Source organism: Microtus oregoni, unplaced genomic scaffold (assembly GCF_018167655.1).
Source record: "Microtus oregoni isolate MIOR12 unplaced genomic scaffold, Mior012 000006F_ref0000085, whole genome shotgun sequence".
In the NCBI taxonomy this organism is placed as follows: Eukaryota; Metazoa; Chordata; class Mammalia; order Rodentia; family Cricetidae; genus Microtus; species Microtus oregoni.
The window spans coordinates 51,774,554-51,797,721 of NW_024543065.1; the positions used below are offsets into that span (position 1 = coordinate 51,774,554).

Sequence of the window (23,168 nt, forward strand, 5' to 3'; positions counted from 1 at the left end):
TATGAGACCCTCCTGCCTAATAGACAAGCATTCTCCTACTGAGCCACACCCCCAGCCCCTCACTGGGGGATTCTAGGCAGGTGCTCTACCACTAAGCCACACCCCAGCCTCTCACTGGGGGTTCTAGGCGGGGGTTCTAGGCAGGGGTTCTATCACTGAGCCACACCCCCAGCCCCTCACTGGGGGATTCTAGGCAGGGGCTCTACCTCTAAGCCACATCCCAGCCCCTCACTGGGGGATTCTAGGCAGGGGCTCTACCACTGAGCCACACCCCCAGCCTCTCACTGGGGGTTCTAGGCAGGGGTTCTATCACTGAGCCACACCCCAGCCCCTCACTGGGGGATTCTAGGCAGGGGCTCTGCCACTGAGCTACAACCCCTGGGGGCTCTAGGTAGGAGCTTACTGATGATTTACACTCCTGACCAATTAGTGACTTTTGAGCCAGGACCCTGAGGACTAAGAGGACAGTACCCCTCACCCAGGAACCAAGAGCTCACCCACTCTCAGGCTGTGTGGTTCATTGATTGTTGGTATTGGCTTCACATCCCTTAGGTCTCGGGCTAAGCCAGTCCACCCCTGACCTCCTTGGTCTCTCACGATTACTGGCTGAGTGAACACAAGTCGGAGGGTCCCTGTAACTGTTAGGAAATGTGTCTTTCAGCCTTGTTGTGGCTAAGCTCATGTTTGGAGTTTCACAGTGCTGGACATAGTGGCACAAACCTTTCCTCCTCCCAGAACTCCAGAAGCAGAGGCAGGCAAATCTTTGAGAGGTCCAAGTTGGCCAGGGCTGCATAGTGAGACCCTCTCTAAAAAATAAATTAACTAAAAATCTATGTTTTAGAAAATGGCTCTGCAATCAGCCAGCCAATAACGGCATTTGCTGTCAAGCCTGACGACCAGAATTAGACCTTTACCACCCAGAGTGGGGGTTGGCAAGATGGGCTGCTCTTGCAGGAGACCCATCTTTGGTTTTCAGAACCTATGTATGTCAGGTCTACTGTGGGACAGTGGTCTTGTACCCTCTCGTTTATATTGTATTGTTTTAATAAAACACCAATTGCCAGTAGCCAGACAGGAAGTATAGGCAGGGCAACTAGAACAGGAGAATTCTAGGACGAGGTAAGAGTCAGTCTACAGTCGTCACAGAGGAGGCAAGGCGAGAACGCCTCACTGATAAAAGGTACCAAGCCATGTGGCTAACAGAGACAAGAATAATGGCCTAATTTAAGATGTAAGAATTAGTTAATAAGAAGCCTGAGCTAGCCGGGCGATGGTGGCGCACGCCTTTAATCCCAGCACTCGGGAGGCAGAGGCAGGCGGATCTCTGTGAGTTCGAGACCAGCCTGGTCTACAGAGCTAGTTCCAGGACAGGCTCCAAAGCCACAGAGAAACCCTGTCTCGAAAAACCAAAAAAAAAAAAAAAAAAAAGAAGCCTGAGCTAATAGGCCAACCAGTTTATAATTGATGTAGACCTCTGTGTGCTTCTTTAGCACTGAATGACTGCAGGACTGGGCAGGACAGAAATCTCAGTCAAGAGGTCCCAACCACTTCCACCTGTTACTTCAGCTCCAGGGAATCCTATACCTCTCTTGATCCGTGACCACCGCTCTCACACAGAAGTACAGTGAAGCCACTGTATTGACAGGGCCTCCTGACTCCACCAGGTCCCACTGATGCACAGGCTGTGGGGGCCAGATATCTCCTCTCCCATCTGCCAGGCTGTGGTTGATTCTTCACAAGGTTAAGGCTGGAAGAGGTGAATCCCAGGATCAGCCAAGACCACCCTAACTGGAGCAGGAGGACCAAGACCACAGGAAGCTGAAGCATTTGCTGAGTGCCACAGCCGGGGTTGTTTCCTGGGCAGGGCCCCCCTTATGCAGCCCAGACTGACCCGTAGCAGAGATGAGCTTTAGCTTGCGATCCTCCAGCCTCCACCTCTTGGATGCCCCACTCCATCCTGCCTACTCTATCTTGAGACTGACTGTGTGTCTGCTAAACCTAAACCCAAACAGAATGTCAGGATTCAGTCCCCCCATACACCACAGGGCTTCGGTGTGATCTCACACAGGCCAAGGAGCTGGCTGCCACCAAGCAGAATTCTAAGAGCCATGTGTAGAATCCTAAGCTACTGCAATGGCTGAGATAAGAGCCTCAGTCTGTCCCACAACCAGTGATGTTTGTAGCCCTTGGGGTTCACTGCCAGCTTGCAGGGGTGGTGTCCCTGACACTGTGGAGAGTAGCTGCCCCTCAAGCTGAGCTCCAGGAAGTCTATCAAGGAACATTTCCTGTGTCAGGGTGTCAGGGTCACTAAGGTACAGCTTCAGAACCACCAAACCAGGTGGGCATGGCACTGCATACCTTTAATCCCAACACTGGAGGTAAAGGCAGGCAAACCAGTCTACAGAGGGAGTTCCAGAACAGCCATGGCTACACAGAGAAACCCTGTCTCAGAACAAAACACAACCAAAACCAAGAGGGACAAATGGTTGAGTTTTCAGAGGGAAGAATTATGTGGCCAGATGAGCATCTCCAGCCTGCAATGCCATGGTCCTGGAAACCAGCTCTCCAGAGCTGACACTTCTGCTCTGCAAGGCTGTGGCAACAGTGACATTGTTTCCTGCATATGGAGATTCACTCCAGTCCAGCATCACAAGGTCAGCCCTATGGCTGTATCCACATTCTCTTCTTTTCTTTGGTAAGAGCCAGGCTCTTGCTGCGTTTCCCAGCCTGGCTTGGAGTTCCTGGGCTCCAATAAGCCTTGCATCAGCCTCCTGAGTACCAGAGACTACAGATGGACGCAGATGCTGAGGGTGAAACCGGCATGCTTGGTGGGTACTGTACCACTGAGCCACACCCCGGCCCCCAAATTCCCTTTCATAAGTACCCTTTGCATGCTAGTTGGGGCCCACCCTAAGGGACTCCTTTTCATGTGATCATCTCAGAAATGAGCTCCTGGGACTTTGGACCTCAGCATCTCTCTGAGATGGACATCGTCTCTGCAGCAGTTGGGAAGGACCAATTTCTCACGCCATGTTGAGAGCTGGTACAAGCAGAGACCAGCCGAAAACAGGAGGAGCCCTGCCCAGGCCCATGGAGGGTGAGTACAGGGCCAGAGCTGCTGAGACTTAATACACTGACCATAGTCCCTGAGATGGTTGGGGACTATACTATTTTTTTTTTTATTTTTTTATTTTTTTTTTTGGTTTTTCGAGACAGGGTTTCTCTGTGGCTTTGGAGCCTGTCCTGGAACTAGCTCTGTAGACCAGGCTGGTCTCGAACTCACAGAGATCCGCCTGCCTCTGCCTCCCGAGTGCTGGGATTAAAGGCGTGCGCCACCATCGCCCGGCGGGACTATACTATTAAGACCCCACCAGGCAGGCTTTCCCCAGAACCTAGAATGCCTCAGCTCCTCCCCAGCCTAGCCCAGAAGGGGCAGGTAGCAGGGTGGCTGTACTGGTGTCTTCTGCGTACTTAAGGGATGGGATGCAACAGATGGTGACTTTGTTGGCAGTGGCCTCTGTGTGTGGCTTCCCAAACAAGTGTCCATGTCCAGTGAGTTCTAAGGAGTGGTGACGTTGTCTGCAGCAGTTGGTGACAGAAGTACAAGCCTCTAGTGTTTCAAGAGAGGCTTCTGTGCTGGGGACATCGCTCAGTGGATTAAAAAAGTTTGCTGTACAAGCCTGAAAACCCGAGTTCAAATCCCAGCATCCATGTAAAAGCCAGACAGCGTAACATGGTCGCCTGTAACCCCAAGGTTCCTATGAGGAAACTGGAGCAGACAGAATAATCTCCAGTTCCTGGGCCAGCTACCCTGCTGAAAAAGATCCTGACTCAAACCAAATGCAGTAGAATCTACCCGGGGCTCCCTCTGATTTCCGTGAGTGTGCCACGGCAGGCATGCACCATATTCAAACACTAATTTGTACACACATCCATGTGCCTAAAAGTTAGGTTTTTTTTTAAATTTTATTTATTATGTATACAATATTCTGTCTGTGTGTATGTCTGTAGGCCAGAAGAGAGCACCAGACCTCATTCCAGATGGTTGTGAGCCACCATGTGGTTGCCGGGAATTGAACTCAGGACCTTTGGAAGAGCAGGCAATGCTCTTAACCACTGAGCCATCTCTCCAACCCCTAAAAGTTAGTTTTAAAATGTCTCTGAGAGATACAATTGTGGGGTACAGAGGACTTCCACATTTTTTGTTTGGTTTTAATTTTTTGGGACAAGGTTTTGCTGTGTAGCTCTGGATGTCCTGGAACGTAGTCTGTAGATCAGGCTGGCCTCAAATTCAGAGATCCGCCTGCCTCTGACTCCCTAGTGCCACCTAGTGAGCTACCACACCAGGCAATTTTTAGTGCTGCTGAATCAAGAATGACTCCCAGGTTTAGGACACCATGAGGCTGCAGCCTGTACCCATACAGGCAGGCGGCAGGCATTTCCTATATATGGCTCCCCTTACTTTTCACTTCCGGTGGTGCCCAAGACTGAACCAAGGCCACATCCAAGCAAGTGAGTACCCTGTTGCTGAGGCCCACCTGGCCCCTCACTGATAGAGTCTAGGCCAGGGCTCACTGTAGGGCCATATTATACAGACCCATATTTCTACATTGTATGGTGGCCAGAATTTCAGGCCACAGTCTGTACCTGCCACACAGGAGGTGGTCACTTAGCCTTTTCCGACAAACTGACGCCATCCTAAACAAAGGGTCAGGATACACTAATGTCGCTCTGCTCCTTCTTTGTAATTTGGGAGGTCACCTGGGAAAGAGGTGTTAATTCAGTCTGTGTGACAGAGCAGGCATAGATAGGAAGACGTGACAAAATGGGCACAGAAAGGTGTGGACGTGACCACATTCTCCTGGTTACCTAGGAAACAGAATGCTAATGAATTTTCCCCATAGTTTACATTTTGGTATAAAAGCTGTTTGGAGAATGAACGCAGGTGATTTTTCAGGATGTGAACTCAGGACTTCATGAGGGATCCCTGAAAACTCCCTCCCGATAAAGCCATATGAGTTGTGTCTTTATTCCCACGACTTCTTGCTGCTCAGAGAAATAATTTATGGTTCAGGCTGGTCCCTGACCACAACATATTGGCACCTAACATGTGGCTTATCAGTGAACACCCCAAAACACGGAAGTGACCAGACATATGGAGAAAAACGTGAGGAACCCATGAGAAAAAATTGTACCACAGGTGGATAAGTGAGTAATGAGTGCTCAGAAATAGAGAATAAAATTTAAAGAAGTATAGAGAAGCAAGAAAATCAATTCGGGAGTAAAAATTTGTAAATAATAAGTTACATGTATGTATGTATATAAAAATAAGAAAACAGTATTCCACTAAGTTAAAACACTCTTCACTTTCTAGGTCACCCAGGGTGGCCTGAACTGCGACCTCCCTTCTCAGAATCTTTGGTGGCAGGGCTGACAAGCCTGTGTCACGGACCCAGCAGTGCTCTGGTGTTCTGCAGGGGAAAAGCTCTCCTAAAGATGGTCCACAAGCCAGGCAAGTGCTAGTGACAGAGCAGGCTGTTCACAGGCCCTGTGTGCACCCCCTCCCGCAACAGATGGAGCCAAGAAAGGACAGGCTGGACCTGCTATCTCAGCCACAGAAACACCTTCACCTGACACCTTGGGAACCTCCAGGCTGGCTGCAAGCGGGGGAGAGAATGAGCGGCCTTAATGTGCTGCTTGAGGTGTGGATGGATAAGAGGAAGTGGGGAGGTCTGTCCAGCCTTCTGGGTTTCCTTTGGGGACACCAGCACCAAGCCAGCAGAGACTCTGTGACCACCCACCCTGTTTCCCGCCTGCAGGGCAGCAGAGCCCAGCACGAAGCAGAGGCAGATGGTGAACCCAGCTCCCGTTTATTAGAAAAGGTGTGACAGCTGCACCAACAGGAGTGGCCCAGCCCAGTCCACCCTCACCCACACCCATCCACCTACCCACTGCCCACTGTTGTAGTGCCTGCCAGGGCGCAGGGTCCCCGAACTCCACTGCTGCGTGCCCAGCTCCCTGATAGAGTTTATTGCACTTAAGAAAGAAAGCTCTGTTCCTGTCAGCTGGCCCCACCCCACAGGGGCTAGCAAACTCCACCACCACACTCACCAGCCAGGTCCTGAAAGGGGCCAGAAGGCCATCCTACATCTGCCCTGCCTCCTACCCCTCCCCCAGGGCAGGCTGGTCAGTGGGCCATCTAGGACTGGGGCAGCCTTATGGCCAGTGACCCTGGAGAGCTCCTCCTGTCCTCTTCTTCCAGTCCACTCCAGCCCCAAGCTGGGGAGCTGCAGACACATAAATACGTGCTCGAGTCCGGAAAGCCACTCCCAGCCCTGTGCCCCTTGTGGCTGTAGTGTTCCTTGTAGCCAGGCCTGAGATACCCCGCCTGGTTTCCTAGGGGACCAAGCGGGGAGTCAGCAGATCCTTGGGGATGGCTTCAGCTCATCACAGATCAGCCGGAACAAAAGAACTAGGGGAACAGAGGTGGGGATGGTCAGAACAGGCTCCTAGCTCTTCCTCCCCATTCCCACAGACGTCACCTACTTACAGTGTCACAGTGTGTCCCGTGGGGCCTCCTGACTGGCCTCTAATAGCAGTTCCTCCAGCTTGCTGGCACCCTGGGGGCGGCTCAGTGCTGTAGGCAGGAGGTGGCAGCTCCCTCAGAGGCAGGTGGGGCACAGCCTTGCCCCTCCAGACCACACAGTCCCCACCCCAGGGAGACCTCTGGGGCCCAGGGTAGGAGTGGACAAATTCTTTGTCCTATCCCTTTACGGGCCATTCCGAAGAAAGGGAAGCTGAAGCCAACCCATGGGTAGTGTTTCTTGATGGCCTATCCTCCGCCTCTCACTCTTCTTACCGTGCTCCAGGCTGCAGCTGCCCCCCTTTGTCTCCAGCCCTGGGGGTGGTTCTGGGGGCAGTGCCAGGGCAAACTCAGGCTTCAGGCCGTTGGGAAGAGGCTGCCCTGCCTGAAATGGCTCCGGTGGGGGCTGAGCCTCTGATGACTCTGGGTGCTGGATGTCCATGGTCTGAGATGGTGGAGAGGCAGGTGGGGAGGGAGGAGAGGGTGGAGGAGAGGAGACAAAGGTGGGAGGAACAGGGGGCTCTGGCCTCTCAGGTGGACTCTCCACCCGGGTGACCACAAACACCTTGTGGCCTCGGCCTGGGCTGGAGACAGAAATACGCTGCTCAGTGGGGGAGGAGGGGCTGCCTGGGGGGCTCTTAGCCCCAGGGCCTAGGGAGTCCGTGGAGGGTACAAGGGCAGGGCAGGGGGCTGAGGGGCTCTGGTCAGCGCCACCCTCGTTCCTCTGCTGGTCCTGTTGCTTTTCCTCTTCTTCCTCCTGGTCAGAGTCTGAGTCCGAGTCTGAGTCAGGGCCAGGTCCGGGGCTAGGGGCCCCATTCTGCGCCCCCATGGCTGGCAGGTCCCCAGGCTCTTCCAGGGGGTGGGGTGCAGTGATGGTGATCTCAGGCATGGAGGCCGATGGCTGCAGTTGCTGCTTCTCCTCCTGCTCTCGCACCAGCACGAAGTTGCGCTTGCAGCCGTTCTGGATCTCAGCCAGCAGTGCCTTTTGCGTCTCGATGAAGCTCTTCACCTGTGGGACCCGGCCTGCTAGGGCTCTGTGTGGCCTCTGTCCCACCCTGGTTCACTTACCCTCCCACCTGCCCTGCCCAAGACAGCACTGGTACAAAGCAAGCACCCTCACCGCCTCCTTCTTGGGCTCTCGGTCCAGGTCCAGGCGAAGCAGGGAGTGGTTCACCTTGAGGGCCAAGGACAGTGCCATGAGCCCGCCTGTCTTGATCTCGTTCTCCCGGAGGTCCAGTCTCAGGAGGCGGGGGCTCTCGGCGATGAACTCTGCCACGGCCACGGCGCCTGGGAGGGGGACCGCAGGGGCTGGCCATGGGCCCCACGCCTGGCCGCTGGCCGGCCGCCCTGTCGAGCCCCGCTGGCCCCTGCGCGCCTGGCCCGCATCCTACCCTCGCATGTGAGCTTGGTTGAGGCCAGGCCAAGGCGCAGCACGCTCCTATTGCTGATGAGTCCGTTCTTGAGGTTGCGCACACCCTCATTCCCAATGGGGTTGTGGCCCAGGTTCAGTGTCTCCAGACTCTGTGTGTGCGGCTGGAAGGGACAGGGAGGGTGAGGGAGGGCCATGATGGAGGAAAGGCCAGAAAGGTGTGTCAGGACAGGAGCCAGGAAAGGAGCCCAGGCTCGCATCCTTTTCTCCGCTTGCTTTGCCTCTCAGAGCACAGTCCTACCACAGGTCTGGGAAACTCAAACCCTTCCCATTCCGGGTCCCCCCAAAGCCCATACTGCCCACTCCCTACCAGAGTCCAGGTGGCCCCCATACCCATAGCCTGTCTCTGAATGGCTTTAGGACCCTGAAAGACAGCCTTTTTGTAGGAGGGAACCTGGGCACTGGGCACAAAAGCGCCCCTCCTCTAGTATCTGCTTGAATGATTTTATATATTATGTGATAATAAAAAGACTAAAAACTTGCCGAGAGGTGATGGCACACACCTTTAATCCCAGCACTCAGGAGGCAGAGGCAGGCGGATCTCTGTGAATTTGAGGCCAACATGGTCTACAGAGCAAGTTCCAGGACAGGCTCCATAGCTACTGAAAACCCTGTCTTGAAAAAAACAAACAAAACAAAACAAAACAAAAAAAAAAGGAGAAAAGAAAAGAAAAGGAAAGAAAAACTAAAAACATATTGCTTCCCGTTAGGTCAACATATTCAGTTTGTGCAAAGCATTGTCCTGCGTAGTTTGCTACAAAAAGCCAATAAAAGAAACAGGGCCCAGCTGGGCAAGGTGGCGCACGCCTTTAATCCCAGCACTCAGAGGCAGAGGCAAGTGGATCTCTGAGTTCTAGGCCAGACTAGTCTACAGAGATACCCTGTTTTGGGAGTAGGCAGGAGGAAGGGGAGAGAAAAAAAAAAGAAAGAAAAAGAGAAAAAGAAGAGAAAGAAAAGGAGAGAGAGAGAGAAAGAAAGAAAAGAAAAAAACAGCCCAGGGCTAGCTAGCCAGCCCAAAGATCCAAGTTCTATACCTGAGATATGTATACAAGGTAGGAGAAAACTGACTCCTGTAAGCTGTCTTCCAACCTCCACGTGCAAGCACATATACACACACAAAGAAATAAATGTAGTAAAAAAATTAAAAATAAAACATGTACTGGGGCCAGGTAGGATGGGGCCAATGAACAGGGCCCCTGGACTCACCAGCGCCATGCCCAAGAAGGCCATGCCTGTGTGCGTGAGCTGGTTGTTCCACAGCACCAGGGTCACCAGACCCTTCCTCTGCTCCTTAAGACCCTCGCAGATGTAGGCCAGACCTAGGGGATATAGGCGGTTAGCACCTCTTCCACCCTGGAGAGCATCTCTGCTCACGCTGTACCAGTGAGACCCAGAGGACTCTTGATCCTTAGGTTGAGATTCTCCTGTGCAGGCTCCCTATCAGGGCTGTCACTGTCAGAGGCACATCTGTCTGCCCTGTCAGCTGTGAGCCTGGGAGGCAGTTCTGGGACAGGCCACACCTGTGCCCAGCATCTCCAACCCCCAAGCACAGGGCTGGACACAGAAGGTGCTAGGCAACAGTGTGGACAGGCGCACCTGAGTCTAGCACGTGGTTGTTGCGCAGGTCCAGGATTTGCAGGGAGCAGTTGAACTTGAGCAAGTTGCCCAGCTGGGCTGAGTCCTGCAGGCCGTTGAGCTTATTGTCTGCCAAGTACAGCTCTCGTAGGTTCATGTTCATCTTCAGAGCTGTGGCTGGGGAGTGGGTGGGAGTGAGTGGCCAGCCCTTGCCCTGGGTCACCTGTCCAGCGGCAGGCCTGTGGACACAGACTTACCCAGCAGCATGAGGGGCCGCCCGGACAGGCTAGCATTTTCTAGGTGCAGCACTGCCAGGCTGCTGCGGATGCGCAGGGCACGGGCCACAAAGGGTGCAGAGTGGTCCAGCAGGGGTGTGTTGCGGGCGTCTAGGTATTGCAGGCAGCTTGTCTGGTGGGGACGAGTCAGGAAATGGGTCATTTAGTAGTCACAGTTAGCACCTGTGTCTGAGTTCCCTGATTCCTGTTGCGGGGACCCTCCTTCCCAACAGTTCCACTTCCTTCCTGCCCCAGTCTTTGCAAAAAGGAGTAAACAAGGGCTGGCGACAAGGCCACTTTTCAAGAGTCATGCTAGGGAGGAGTAGGAAAGCAGGAGAGATGGGCCTAGGGTAGGTACCTCCCCACATTGTTTCCTACCAGCCTGTGAGGTACCTACCTTGCGCATCATGTGAGCAGCAGCCTGCCAACCCCGGGTGCCAATGTGCTTGTTGAAAGAGATGTTGAGGTGGGTGGCCGACTCGTAGTACTCAATCATGTCAAAGAGGGCTGAGGCACCCTAGGGATAGACATGTGGGCTTGGCCTCAGGTCAGATGGCCAAGGGAAACACATGGACTGTGCCATAGGAGGAGTGCTGGGCAGGCCAGAGCCCCAGAATGACAGATACACCCTAGATGACCCGGGAGGGTGGAGATCTTCTACATCATTCAGGAACACGCAGCCCTCAGAGGCTGCAACTCTCCAGGTACCTCTCAGCCCTGCAGCGTGACAGCCAGGAAAGCTCCTGGTGGCCACCTTTGCCCCTCACTCAGCTCCACAGGCCTCACCTTCAGGGCCTCGGGATCACCCTGGTTACATCAGATACCCCTTCTGTTCTTCATGAGGCCCTGTCCTTGCCCTCTTCCCTACCCAAGCCTCAAGAGAGTCTAGGAGCCTAGTGGCAGCAGGATTCTTACATCTTCATCCAAGTTGGTCTGCTCCAGGTCCACAACCTTGAACTGCAGCCTCTTAAAGACCTCCTCCAGAGCCTCACAGGTCTTGTAGTCAAGCTTCTCCCCTGGGAAGGAACAGGTACCTTTATGTGGAGAGTCCACACTACCACCAGTCTATCTCCTGCAGAAGCCACCGATCCCTTGGGCACTCTGTTCTCCCTGGGGATACACACCTTTTAGATCCAGGCAATTGATGCGTTGCTCAAGGTCCGTGAACTCCTAAGAAAGCAGGATGGGGCTGGTCAAGGCAGGTAAGACATCCCAGCAACTGGGGTAGTCTGCCAGTGGGGCAGTCAAGCTCAATGGGCTCTGCCATGCCCTTCAGTGAGATAGTATCTAAAATAGGATTGGGCAGGGCAGCTGGACAAAGGCCCAGAGGAGAACAGGAGCTGGTTCTGAGCACACAGGGCATGAGATAAATCTGCCTGGAGCCAGGGAGCCGCAGTCCCAGCACTCCAGTTGATGAACTGAGGGTGAGGGTATCCATCATCACTGGAGAGATGTCCAGACTCAGGGAAGTCTGTCCCAAGGAACTGAGATGGGCAGGCTGACAGTCACACTGTGGCTCTCAGCTAAAGACAAAATAGCACTGGCTCAATTGTTTTTCCTGCCCCTTCCTGTAGGGCACATCTAACCCACAGACATGTCAGGTGCCAGTCTCTGGGCTTCACTGTCACTCCAGGGTTGAGCACTATGACAAAGCCCCAGGACAGACAGGCTAAGGCTGGCGTGACAACATACTTGGCCAGTAAGGTGGAGGTCCAGTCAGCCCTCATCCTTGCCTCAGATGCCACACAGAGTGGCTCTTTCCCTGAGAGGCACAAGCCCCCACTCTGCTAACTGCAGAACAGACAGAGTCCAGGAACACAGACAGAACATTGACCCAGGCACCCCAAAGGACCCTGTGTAGAGATGGGGCCCAGAGGTGGACATAGAGCAGAAAGCTACAGGCAGAGTTTGCCCACATTCACACTAACTCAGACAGTGCTTGGTGCCAGCACTTCTGAGCAAGCAATCTCTTCTACAAATTCTCTAACGGGCTGAGGATAGGAGCCTCCTAGGACTAGGGGGAAAGGGAAGAAATGAGAAGTCAATTTTGCTTTCCATGTCTATATTTAAACTCTTTTTCAGGTGTGCGCATGTGTGCACGCACACATCACTGTGCACACAAGAAAAATTTAGTCCTCTTCCTCTATCTACTATGTGGGCTCCAGCTGGTCACACTCAGATCGACAGGGTCTCATATAGTCCAGGTTAACCTCACACTCAGTAGCTGAGGATGACCCTGAACTCCATCTTCCTGCCTTCACCCTCTAGGTGCTGGGATGATGGGCAATGCTGGTTTATGGTTTATGTTAGCTTCCTAAACAGTGGGGAGTGCATATCACTTCTGAGGTCCAAATTTGGGTTTTTGCTGTTTTATTGTTTGTTGAGTCAGACCTCAATATGGAACCCAGACTGATGCTTGCTCACCTTAGAATTCACACTTTTAGGAATGAATTTTGGAGTTCAGATTTGAATAAATTGACAAGATGACTTTTTTCTGAGGACAGAATTTCTTTGGGGCTAACAGAGCCAGAGGTTATCACTTAATGTGATTCTGGATCCTTGCTAATTTCACAGCTAAACGAAGGATTTCTACAGCTGTGCTTACACAGGCCCTGGCTGGGGAGCAGGCTGAGCAGACCCCAGGGCTGTGCTACCTACACACTCACAAACACACATGCATGCGAGCATGCACAGGTGCTGGTGAGTGTCCCCATCCCTCATACCTGCAGCTGCCTGAGGAGCTTGGGGATCTGTCGGCAGTTCAGCTTCTGGCAGGCCTGCCTGTAGGCATTGATCACTTCATCCACGGTCACGTTTTGGGCTGTGGGCAAAGGAGCAGGCTCAGATTCCACAGCCCTTGCTTGCTGCCTTGCAGGGCCTTCCATCCATCCCTCCTTCCCAACAGCAACATGACAGAGCTCCGGGTCATGGGCATCACACACAAACTAGCACGGCCCTCTACAAGGTGCTGGGCTGTCAGGCAGTCATAGAAACATAAACAGCTCAAGACTTTTGCTTAAAACCCCTCCCCTACCACATGGTAGCTGGGCACGGCCACCACCAGGTCCCCAGCAATGCCAGCACAAGGCCAGGCTTAGGGATTTGGCTCAGTGGGTGCTCTAGTTTCATTTTCGTGACAAACATCCTGACCAAAAGCACCCCTGGGGTTATTCTTGGCCTCAGCTACAGGTTATAATCCTTTACTGCAACAATGTCACACAGGCAGGAACTCTTGACAACTGCTCACTCCGCACCCGGAGTCGGGGAGAGAGAGGTAGATGGACCTATGCTGCCTGCTAGCTTCCTCCTGCTTTACAACACATCTCAGGGCTCGCTCAGTCCATAAACCATGTACACATTCAGCATGGACTTCCCATCCTACCTCAAGTGACAATCAAGAAACCCCCAGACATGAACACAGCTCCACTTGATCTGGTGATCTCTCATCAAAACTCTTTTCCTCAGACTAACCCACACGGTGGGTGGTCTAACAACCTGAGCGGATCCCTGGAACCTACATGGTGGAAGAAGAGAACCAGCTCTCCCAGGTTGTCTTCCAGCTTCACATATGTGCCGGGTACAAGTGACACCCCCAAAACAATATAAATAATTGTTTAAAAAATTATTTTAAAAGGTTTGTTTTAGAGTCAGGCGGTGATGGTGCACGCCTTTAATCCTAGCACTCAGGAGGCAGAGGCAGGTGGATCTCTGTGAGTTCGAGGCCAGTCTGGTCTACAGGCTAGTTCCAGAACAGCCAGGACTATGCATAGAAACTGTTTCGAAAAACAAAAAAAAATTTTTTTGTTTTGTTTTTCAAGACAGGGTTTCTCTGATTTTTTTAGAATGCTACTAAAGAAACAGGAGCAACTAAGGCACATTTGATTATGAAAACTGCCAGATTAAACCAACCTATATATTTTAAAAATGTCTTGACTTAAAAATTTAAGGACGGATATGAGAGCAGGGAAGAATATATCTTTTTTTTTTTTTTTTTTTTTTTTTTTTTTTTGGTTTTTCGAGACAGGGTTTCTCTGTGGCTTTGGAGCCTGTCCTGGAACTAGCTCTGTAGACCAGGCTGGTCTCGAACTCACAGAGATCCGCCTGCCTCTGCCTCCCGAGTGCTGGGATTAAAGGCGTGCGCCACCATCGCCCGGCTGGAAGAATATATCTTAATTAAGGGAGCCATTTTGGGGTTGGCAAGAGGCTTGGCTCTAGAGGGGTTCCCAGGTGTCCACAGGGATGTCCCCAGCTAAGACCCTGGGCAGTGGAGGAGAGGGTGCCTGAACTGGCCTTGTCTCATAGTCAGACTGATGACTATCTTGAATATCACCATAGAACCTTCGGTCCAGCGACAGATGGAGATAGAGACCGAGACCCACATCAGAGCACTGGTCTGAGCTCCCAAGGTCCAGTTGAAGAGCAAAAGGAGGGAGAATATGAGCAAGGAAGTCAGGACCACGAGGGGTTGGTCCACCCACTGAGACAGTGTGCCTGAACTAATGGGAGCTCACCAAAGCCAGCTGGACTGGGACTGAACAAGCATGAGATCAAACTGGACCCTCTGAATGTGGCTGACATTTGGGGCAGACTGAGAAGCCAATGATAATGGCACTGGGATTTGTCTCTACTGCATGTACTGGCTTTTTGGGATTCTAGTCTATTTGGATGCACACCTTCCTAAGCCTGGATAGAGGAGGGAGGGGGGAGGGTGAGTGGGGGAGCGGGAGAAAAAATGGGAGGAGGGGAGGAAGTGGAAATTTTGAATGGTATTATTTATTTATTTATTTATTTATTTTGAATGGTATTATTTATAAAGCAATAAAAAAATTTAAAAAATTATATCAAAAGATATGTTACTTTAGGGAAGATGTTATGCTTTTATTTCCACAGGAAATGAGAGGCTGTAGGATTCATTCCAAGTTAAAGACCTCCTGAAATCCTGGTTACAGATATAAAGAAAAAACTTAAAAGAACTACAAGACATGTGATGTATATTTTACTGCTCAAACACATAAGAAAAAAAATCATCTTTGGCTAACATGTGTACAATGCAATCTATATTTATATCGTATGTTACCTTTAAAACTTTATGTATTTTTTGAACAAAGGAACCAAACACCAATGAAAATAGATGGTCCAGGCAACCCAGTACTTCAAAATGCCTCTGTTTCGGTCTCCTCAAAATTCTGCATCCAGAACAGTTTCAAGGCTGTTGGCTGAGATGATACAGCCTCACAGAAAACTCCAGTCAGGACTGAACCATAATCCTCAATTTTCTCAGGGTCCCTCAAATATAACAGTGGCCACAGATAACAGAAAATAGTCCAGAGAACTATGCCCATATATAGATGCTATTATTATTTAAGAGGGGTTGGTTACAAGTTGTTATTGGTAATAGTCAGGAAAAAAAGCTGCTCAAGCAAGTTAGATTCAATAATCTTGTTCTGAGGAGAAAAAGGGGAATATTGAAAGGATAAAAGGGTAGATTATTAAATCTACTTATAAGCAAAAAAAGTTAACTAATCTCAATATTTTACACTGGCATAGATTTTGGTTTATAGATACAAATTTAAGGCTAATTTTGTTACACTGTACATATGTTTCTACTCTTGTTTACAGTATTGTGTTTATGCGGCTCATAAATGTATAATGTATAATTAGGAAGTACAGATTAATAGTTAATCATCTATAATAGTCAAACTTATAGTAATGTTAGATATGTTTTCAAGGCTAAACAGATATATTTAGATCGATGGTCTTCAAACACTCAGATCTATAAAATATGGCATCTATAATGTTTTAATAACATAATACTTTTCTTGACAATGAGACACATCTGCTCCTGGCAGCACCAATTTACTTCAGAGAAGATAATGGGTATCAAAAAACTCCATATGGAGTTTGCTTTCTTGGTGGCAAAAGCTACCCATTTGGGCAAGAAATTGCCCTTCCCTCAATTACTGACAGTATACTGTTCAAACTAGCCCAGCAGGATGCAAAAGAACATGACTGCCAGACTTTGCCAAGCCCAGGTAGGACAGCCCTTCAAAATTCCCTGTTTCTCAAAAAACTGTTTAACCCATAGGCCAAAGTTAGATGCCCCAACATTATAAAAAACCTAGGGTGACTGTCCATGTCCCTGTTGTTGGATAACATTTCACCCTTCTGGAGATAAAGACTAGAAGTGACTAAGAAAAACTCTAACTATAAAGTTTTCCTTAATTATGATAGAAGATAAGTTAGGTATAAAACTTCAGAGTCACAAAGACAATATATTATTATATAATAAAATATTTTCCCCAAATGCAAATGGACTAGATATTGTAGTTTTAATTCTTACTTAATAACTGCTTTGTTGTATATAATTTTACTATGCTAAACTTTCCTTTTTTATTTAGACAAAAAGGGGGGAACACTGGGGAATATTCCTTTACACTGTGTGAATATATGTCACTGTGATTGATTTAATAAACAAGCTGACTGGTCAATAGCTGAACAGAGCTAAACTGAGGATGGGAACAAGAAGGGTGGAGTCTAGAGTGGCCAGCTAGATGCAGAGGGACAGGAGATGAACATGCCATGTTAATAAAGGTACCACCTTGTGACAGAGTGTAAATAAGGAATATTGGTTAACTTAAAATGTAAGAGCTAGTTAGTAATAAGCCTAAGCTACTGGCTGAGCATTTGTAATTAATTTATGCCTCAGTGTGTTTACTTGGGAGCTGCCGATGAGACAGAAACTTCCATCTACATTTCTGTCTGCCCAGATTTTTTTGCTTCTGAATGTTTTAGAAAAATACATTTAAGCCAGGCATTGCAGCTACTTGGGAGCTGAGGCAGAAGGACCCAAGGTTTAAAGGCAGCTTGGGCTACAGAGGCTAGCTTCGGCAACTTAGTGGGACTCTGTCTTAAATTACAATAAAAAAGTAAGCTAAATATATAGTTCACTAATAGAGCCCCTGCCTAGAATCCGTCACTGAGGGGCTGTGAGGTGTGGCTCAGTGGTAGAAAGTTTACAAAAAGTCCTATTTTACATCTCCAGTACCCCATGAACCCCACAAAACATGAAACAACAAATGTTCTCATATCACATACATACTTGAATATTTGGGGAGCTCACACAACTTTGCAACAAAATCAATTACAGCCATTTCCACCGGGCTATTGAGGTGACCATGAAGAGAAGCACAAACAGCAGGTGACAATTTTAAAAGGTGGTTACTTGTATCTAATTGGCATCTTTTAAAAATCTATTTAGTATTTTGTCTCTAAAGATCCCTCTGATGGTGGTGAAGCATGGCTTTAATCCCAGCACTCTGGAGGCAGAGGCAGGTAGATCTCTGTGAGTTCAAGGCCAAGATGGTCTACAAGGGCTAGTTCCAGGAGACTGGAGAGATGGCTCAGTGGTTAAGAGCACTGGCTGCTCTTCCAGAGGTCCTGAGTTCAATTCCCAGCAACCATATAGTGGCTCACAACCATCTGAAATGAGATCTGGCACATGCAGACAGAATGTTGTATATCTTAAAAAAAAAAAAAAAAAGAAAGAGAGCTAGTTCCAGGACAGGCTCCAAAGCTACAGAGAAACCCTATCTCAAAGATCTCAGGAGTCCCAGGGTTTACCAGAGGGAACCAGTAGTGTCTCCAAATAGACACTTGGTTCAATCAAAGGCCACAGGTCCAGGCCAGTGACATTAGCTAGGGTGAAGTGGACTTAAGCTAATATGGGCTACTTTGTTATCGCAATTGCAATTCTCAGTCTTGTCTAGTCAACAAGAAGACTGACAGCGCAGCCTGGAATGGGGACACAGGCATATAACTCAAGGACAGCCTGGACAACATGGTGAGCCCCTGACTCAAAATAAAAATCAGGCGGGCGCCGGGCGGTGGTGGCGCACACCTTTAATCCCAGCACTCGGGAGGCAGAGGCAGGTGGATCTCTGGGAGTTCAAGGCCAGCCTGGTCTACAAGAGCTAGTTCTGGGACAGGCACCAAAGCTACAGAGAAACCCTGTCTCGAAAAAACCAAAAAAAAAAAAAAATCAGGCGGGCACTTGGGAGGCAGAGGCAGGCGGATCTCTGTGAGTATGAGGCCAGAGTGAGTTCCCGGACAGGTTCCAAAAGCTTCAGAGAAGGCCTGGAACTGATCCCAGAGACAGGTACACTTTCAACTCCAACTTATACAGGAAGCCCGCCAGAGTGTAGGGCATCTGCCTAGTCACTAAGCCAGAAGAAGCAAGCCTCTGAAACACGAAGGCAGCCCCATCGTTTCACTGCCTCAGCAATGGAGGTGGGTGGGTATGGGTACAAATCTGTCACTCAAGGAGGAGTCACCAGGGACAGACCTGAGTTCCATAAGAGAACATGCAGCACGGCTGGCAAGTAGGGCCTCAGTCTTGGGGCCCACCTCACCCTGGGGACAGGCTGCTGTGGCTCTCACAGAGACACTGAGAAATCTGATGCCAAGCATCAGGTGACACCACCAGGAGGGTTGAGCTCACTTGTATACAGGTGCAAGGATGTGGATGGAATGCAGGATCAGCCTGGCACAAGGGGGCAGCAGCATCTCAAGCCATCCCTAGCAGCTGGGAGCTGGTAGGAAATGGGCATCCTGTAAGGGTTCCCACCAGAGAATAATACTGAAGGTGGAGTGCACACAGCCCAGAAGCAGGGCTACTCACTAACCTGCACCCTAACTCCATGCTGTCTTTACTGGGAACAAGGAACAACCTCCCTGGTCCCTGGTCCCTGGTCCCTACCATGGACAAGGAGATCTGGAGGCAGGCTCAGAAAGTGCTATCTCACCTGGGAGGTCTCAGTTAGGGTCTGGCTGGGTATTAATGAGCCCAGAGGTGATCCCCGGACACCACCCTGAGAGCCCCCACACTTGGCAACGTAGATACTATGTTGCTATTATGGAACAAAGAGGAAGAGGCCAGCTGGCAAATAGAGCAGGTCTTCCCCTTCCTTTAGCAGGCACCAACCCCAGCCCCGTGGGGGCCTCAGAGTGGGGAACAGAGGACCGCACAGCAGCTGGCAGTTGCAATCCTTAGAATGGCCTGTTGCAGGATGGGGGTGGCAGAGGGAGGGGCACGGTGGAGAGGAACCGCAGAGGCAGGGAGCAAAAGCAGCACTGCTGAGGTTCTAGGGAGGACTCTTCTTCTGTGGGGACAGAGGAGGCCACCTCATGTGACGCTTGGTTTTGGTGGCTACCAAGTGGCCTGAGGTACAGTTGAGGAGCAGGCCTGGAAGAGCCCATAGAAGCCTTGGCAGTTCCAATAGGCCCACTTCCAGGGCCGAGAGGTAAAGTCCTGAACTTCAGGCCCAGCTGCATCTACGCCAGGAAGTGCTTCTTGCCAGCCAGGTGGCAGGGCCAGGCTTGTAGAACACTGTTGCTGCAGCAGGTGAACATGCGCATGGACACAGCCATGTCAAGCAGCCTTAAGAGCGCCCTCTGTGAACACTTGGGTCAACTCCACAAACACTTCCACTTCAGAGATGGAGCAAAACTGCTTTTTTTTTTTTTTTTGGTTTTTTAAGACAGGGTTTCTCTGTAGCTTTGGAGGAGTCTGTCCTGGAACTAGTTCTTGTAGATTAGGCTGGCCTTGAACTCACAGAGATTTGCCTGCCTCTGCCTCCCGAGTGCTGGGATTAAAGGCGTGCGCCACTAGCACCCAGCGCAAAACTGAACTCTATGCTCAAATGAAAACTGTATTCATGGGGCTAGAGAGATGGCTCAGCGGTTAAGAGCACTGACTGCTCTTCCAGAGAACTTGGGTTCAAGTCCTAGCACCCACATGGCAGCTGACAACTGTAACTCCAAGATCTGACATCCTCACACCGACATACATGTAGCAAAACACGAATGCAAATAAAATAAAAATAAATTATATATGTAAAAAAGAAAACTGTATTCACGGTTGGGCATTTAAAGGATGGCGCATGCCTTTAATCCCAGCAGAAGCAGAGACAGGCGGATCTCTGAGTTCGAGGCCAGCCTGGTTAACAAAGTTCCAGGAGCCAGGACTGTTACACAGAGAAACTGTCTTGAGGGGGAAACTTTATTTACAAACTCCAGCAACTGGGCACATCCGTAGTTTAGTCATCTCTGGAAAGAAATACAGGGGGCTGCTTCCTAGGAAGGTTAGCCAGACAGGATTAAGCGTGACAGAGAAAAGACACTCTATGTAGTGTCAGGTACCAAAGAAACCTGGTTTCTTTCAGCACTTCTCACCACACCTCCACCCTAAACCTCTCCAAGGGCTGGGCTTCCCCCTCCCTCCAGCTTCAGAGTCTTTGTTCTCTCTCCTCTTCCTCTCCTGTCCCTCTCCCTCCCAGAGTGCCAGTCTCTTCAGCTGGCCATGTTCAGTCTGGACTCTTCCAGATACCTCTGGCTGCATTCTCCCTCACATCTTCTCCAACCACACGTGGCAGTGATCACATCCTCATTTTCACTCATATCGCCCTAGTTATCAAGAAACACAGAGGTGATTCCCCCACCTCAGTCTCCTAAATCCTGGGACTATAGGTGTGTACCACCAGGTTTGTCTAGGTTCCCAGCACTGACATGGGGGGGCGGGGAGCTGAGGCAGAAGGATTAACTTGAATTCCTGGCTAGTCAAGGAGACTGTGGTAGCTAACGTTATGTTTTAGGTTTAAATTACTGTTTAATTGATCTATAAAACAAACAAACAAATACCCACCTCTAACCTGTAAGCCCCACTAGCCCAAGGATAAATTCCTGGAATACTGGGGGCTGTAGTTCATGTAAGATAACAAGCCCTGTACATTTTTTTTCTTTTTTGCTTCTGCAAACAAGCTTGATTGCACCAACTGCACAGGACGTACTTGACCACACACAAGCAGGAGGTGCATAGGCAGGAGTAATCAGGATGTATGCTTGCCCCTGACTGGACAAAGTGGGGTTTGCCCTTATAAGCCTCTGATTAATGTAATTTGGTGCCATTCTCTGGAAATCCTGGGTATGGACCTGGCCAGTGTCCATTGTCCTGGCCAGTATTTAAAACACCTTGCTTCAAATTTTTCTCAAAAACTGTCATAGTGGTTTTATTCTCACCTGGTGGGATCAACAACTTCACATCAGTAAACTAGGGAGAACAGAAAAACCAACTTCCTGTGCCCAGCCCAGAGCTGCTGTCAAGAGGCCAGGCTCTTGGCAGAGTGTCTGACATGTGATAGAGAAAGGGGAGGCGCATGGTGGGGCTCCAGGGGAGGGAGGGAGGAAGGTGGGGTGCAGTAGGGCACCATTCTCAGTGGAGGCCCAGGTTCCTCAGCAAGCCCTTCAGGCTGGGACTGCTCTCTGCCCGCGGCCTTGGCTTCCCTTAGCCATACAGAGCACACCCTGCCTCTCCCAGGAGCACCTGCACACTCTGCCCTCAGTAGGTGTGCAGTGGGAGTTAGAAACACCAGGGCTCCTCGCCTGCCGCAGAGTGAGGGAACAGAAGAACAGAGTGGGCAAGTCCTGAACAGTATGGCAACACTCCCAGCTGGGTGGGTCTCAAAACAGCAGTGCTGAGACTGTACTTGCCTCCTGTGAGCTGTCTCCTCTGGGAGTGCCAGGACGGCTGCCAGTGGCACTGCAAATAGGAGATATCCGCAGCCTCCAGCAAAAGAGAGCCGCTTCCTAACATACACTGGGCTGGGTCTATAGGAACCTGGCATGGGCCACTTCTGGAACCCCAAGGACAAAGGGAAGTGGAGCAGTGCGGAGGGCTGCTGTGGCCAGGATGCAAGTCCTTGGTGGGGAGGCTCTCTTCTAACTCCCACCCCAGGCTTCTGACTCTTCAATACTGATTGTCCATTACTTTTTTAAACCAGTAGCCATGAACCCACCGCCTCTGAGGCTGGCCTTGGGCTCCTAATTCTGCCATCACGCCTGGGTACTACATCTTATAAGGGAGAAGGTTGAGCTATTACCTCTACTTGCAGGGTGGGCTAACAATCAGAAGCTGGGCAGACTGCAGACTGGAGAAAACAGGTAGTAACCCTTTCATTTGGTAAAGCCAGTTCAGGGTACAGAGCCTCTGATCCTGTGTGTACACTGAAGACTCACCTGCCCAGGCTAACGGAAAAGGTAACTTACCACACCATGTCTGTTCACATCAACCAGCACCAAGGAGGCCATCACTCATGGCATGATGGCTGTTGAGGTGCCATGGAGGATGAGCCCCAGTAACAGTGTCTTAGACTGGGTAAAGGTAGAGCAAGAGCAGATACCAACAACGACCATCAGGAGCACTGACACCTCTACAGCCTCACTGCTGCCACCCTGTCCAAAAGCTCCCCAGCCCTGCCCAAGTACTGGGTTCCACCAGTACTGGGTGCTCCGGAAGATGAGAGACCCCAGGATCTCCTCTAGGAAGGCAAGCCTACCTGCTCTATCATTATTGTGTGCAATCATGATTGATGCTGCACATGGCCACTGTGGTGACCAGTCCCCTGCACACAGACTGACATGACAAAATAAGGTGTGGCCTGAGCGGGGGAGGGGCTTCATTTCCTCAACAGGAGCATCTTGCTCTCCTTCCTAGTTCCAGGGCAATCTCCAAATCTACAAAGAAACCTTGCCTTGAAAAACCAAAGAGAGTTGGTTTTCTCCTTCCACCTGGTAGGTCTTGAGGATCAAACTCAAGTCAATGGGCTTGGCAGCAAATGACTTTACCCTCTAAGCCATCTTGTGTGCCTTGTTTTAGTTTTTTCCCCCCCAAGATAGGGTTTCTCTGTGTAGTTTTGGAGCCTGTCATGGAACTCACTCTGTAGACCAGGCTGGCCTCGAACTCACAGAGATCCGCCTGTCTCTACCTCGAGTGCTGGGATTAAAGGCGTGCGCCACCAACGACTGGCTCTTGTTCTAATTTTTCAAGTTATTTAAAATAATTTAGGAGCTAGAGAGATGGCTCAGTGGTTAAGAGTATTTGCTGCTCTTTCAAAGGCCTAGACTTCAATTCCCAGGGCACACATGGGTCCATAATTGCTTATAATGCCAGTTCCAAGGGACTCAGTGTCCTCTTCTGGCCTCCACAAGCACACCATCGCATATGGCATATGGTCGCATAATCACATACACAGAAATTAAAGATAAACCTTGCTTTTTCTCAGTGGCCACCACTGTGTGGTTGGCCACACAGTTCTTTGTGCCCAGAGCACTAGGGAACTGAACTAGGAATGTTAAACATGCAGGGGCCTCCCTCAAAAAGGAGATAAAACACCTGTTCTCCTGCCCAGAAGGCTGGGAGCGGCCTTTTTGCTATCTGGTGGCAGACCTCACCCTCCTTTTGATAGAAGATCTC

General features: G+C 50.3%; 1 protein-coding gene across 1 annotated transcript in view; it reads right to left on the bottom strand.

Annotated features, from left to right (window-relative positions):
- Positions 1 to 5,854: 5,854 nt before the first annotated feature.
- The window catches only part of Ppp1r37 (protein phosphatase 1 regulatory subunit 37), a 41,858-nt gene continuing 24,544 nt past the window's right edge, over positions 5,855 to 23,168 (bottom strand). The window contains exons 3-14 of the mRNA XM_041653806.1: positions 12,586 to 12,683; positions 10,987 to 11,032; positions 10,778 to 10,878; positions 10,260 to 10,379; positions 9,845 to 9,995; positions 9,609 to 9,764; positions 9,219 to 9,331; positions 7,975 to 8,116; positions 7,704 to 7,870; positions 6,860 to 7,592; positions 6,551 to 6,637; positions 5,855 to 6,472 (exon numbers count right to left, since the gene is read on the bottom strand). Of these exons, the coding sequence (XP_041509740.1) occupies positions 6,555 to 6,637; positions 6,860 to 7,592; positions 7,704 to 7,870; positions 7,975 to 8,116; positions 9,219 to 9,331; positions 9,609 to 9,764; positions 9,845 to 9,995; positions 10,260 to 10,379; positions 10,778 to 10,878; positions 10,987 to 11,032; positions 12,586 to 12,683 (1,910 nt within the window). The 3' untranslated portion in view covers positions 5,855 to 6,472; positions 6,551 to 6,554. The remainder of the gene's footprint in view (positions 6,473 to 6,550; positions 6,638 to 6,859; positions 7,593 to 7,703; positions 7,871 to 7,974; positions 8,117 to 9,218; positions 9,332 to 9,608; positions 9,765 to 9,844; positions 9,996 to 10,259; positions 10,380 to 10,777; positions 10,879 to 10,986; positions 11,033 to 12,585; positions 12,684 to 23,168) is intronic.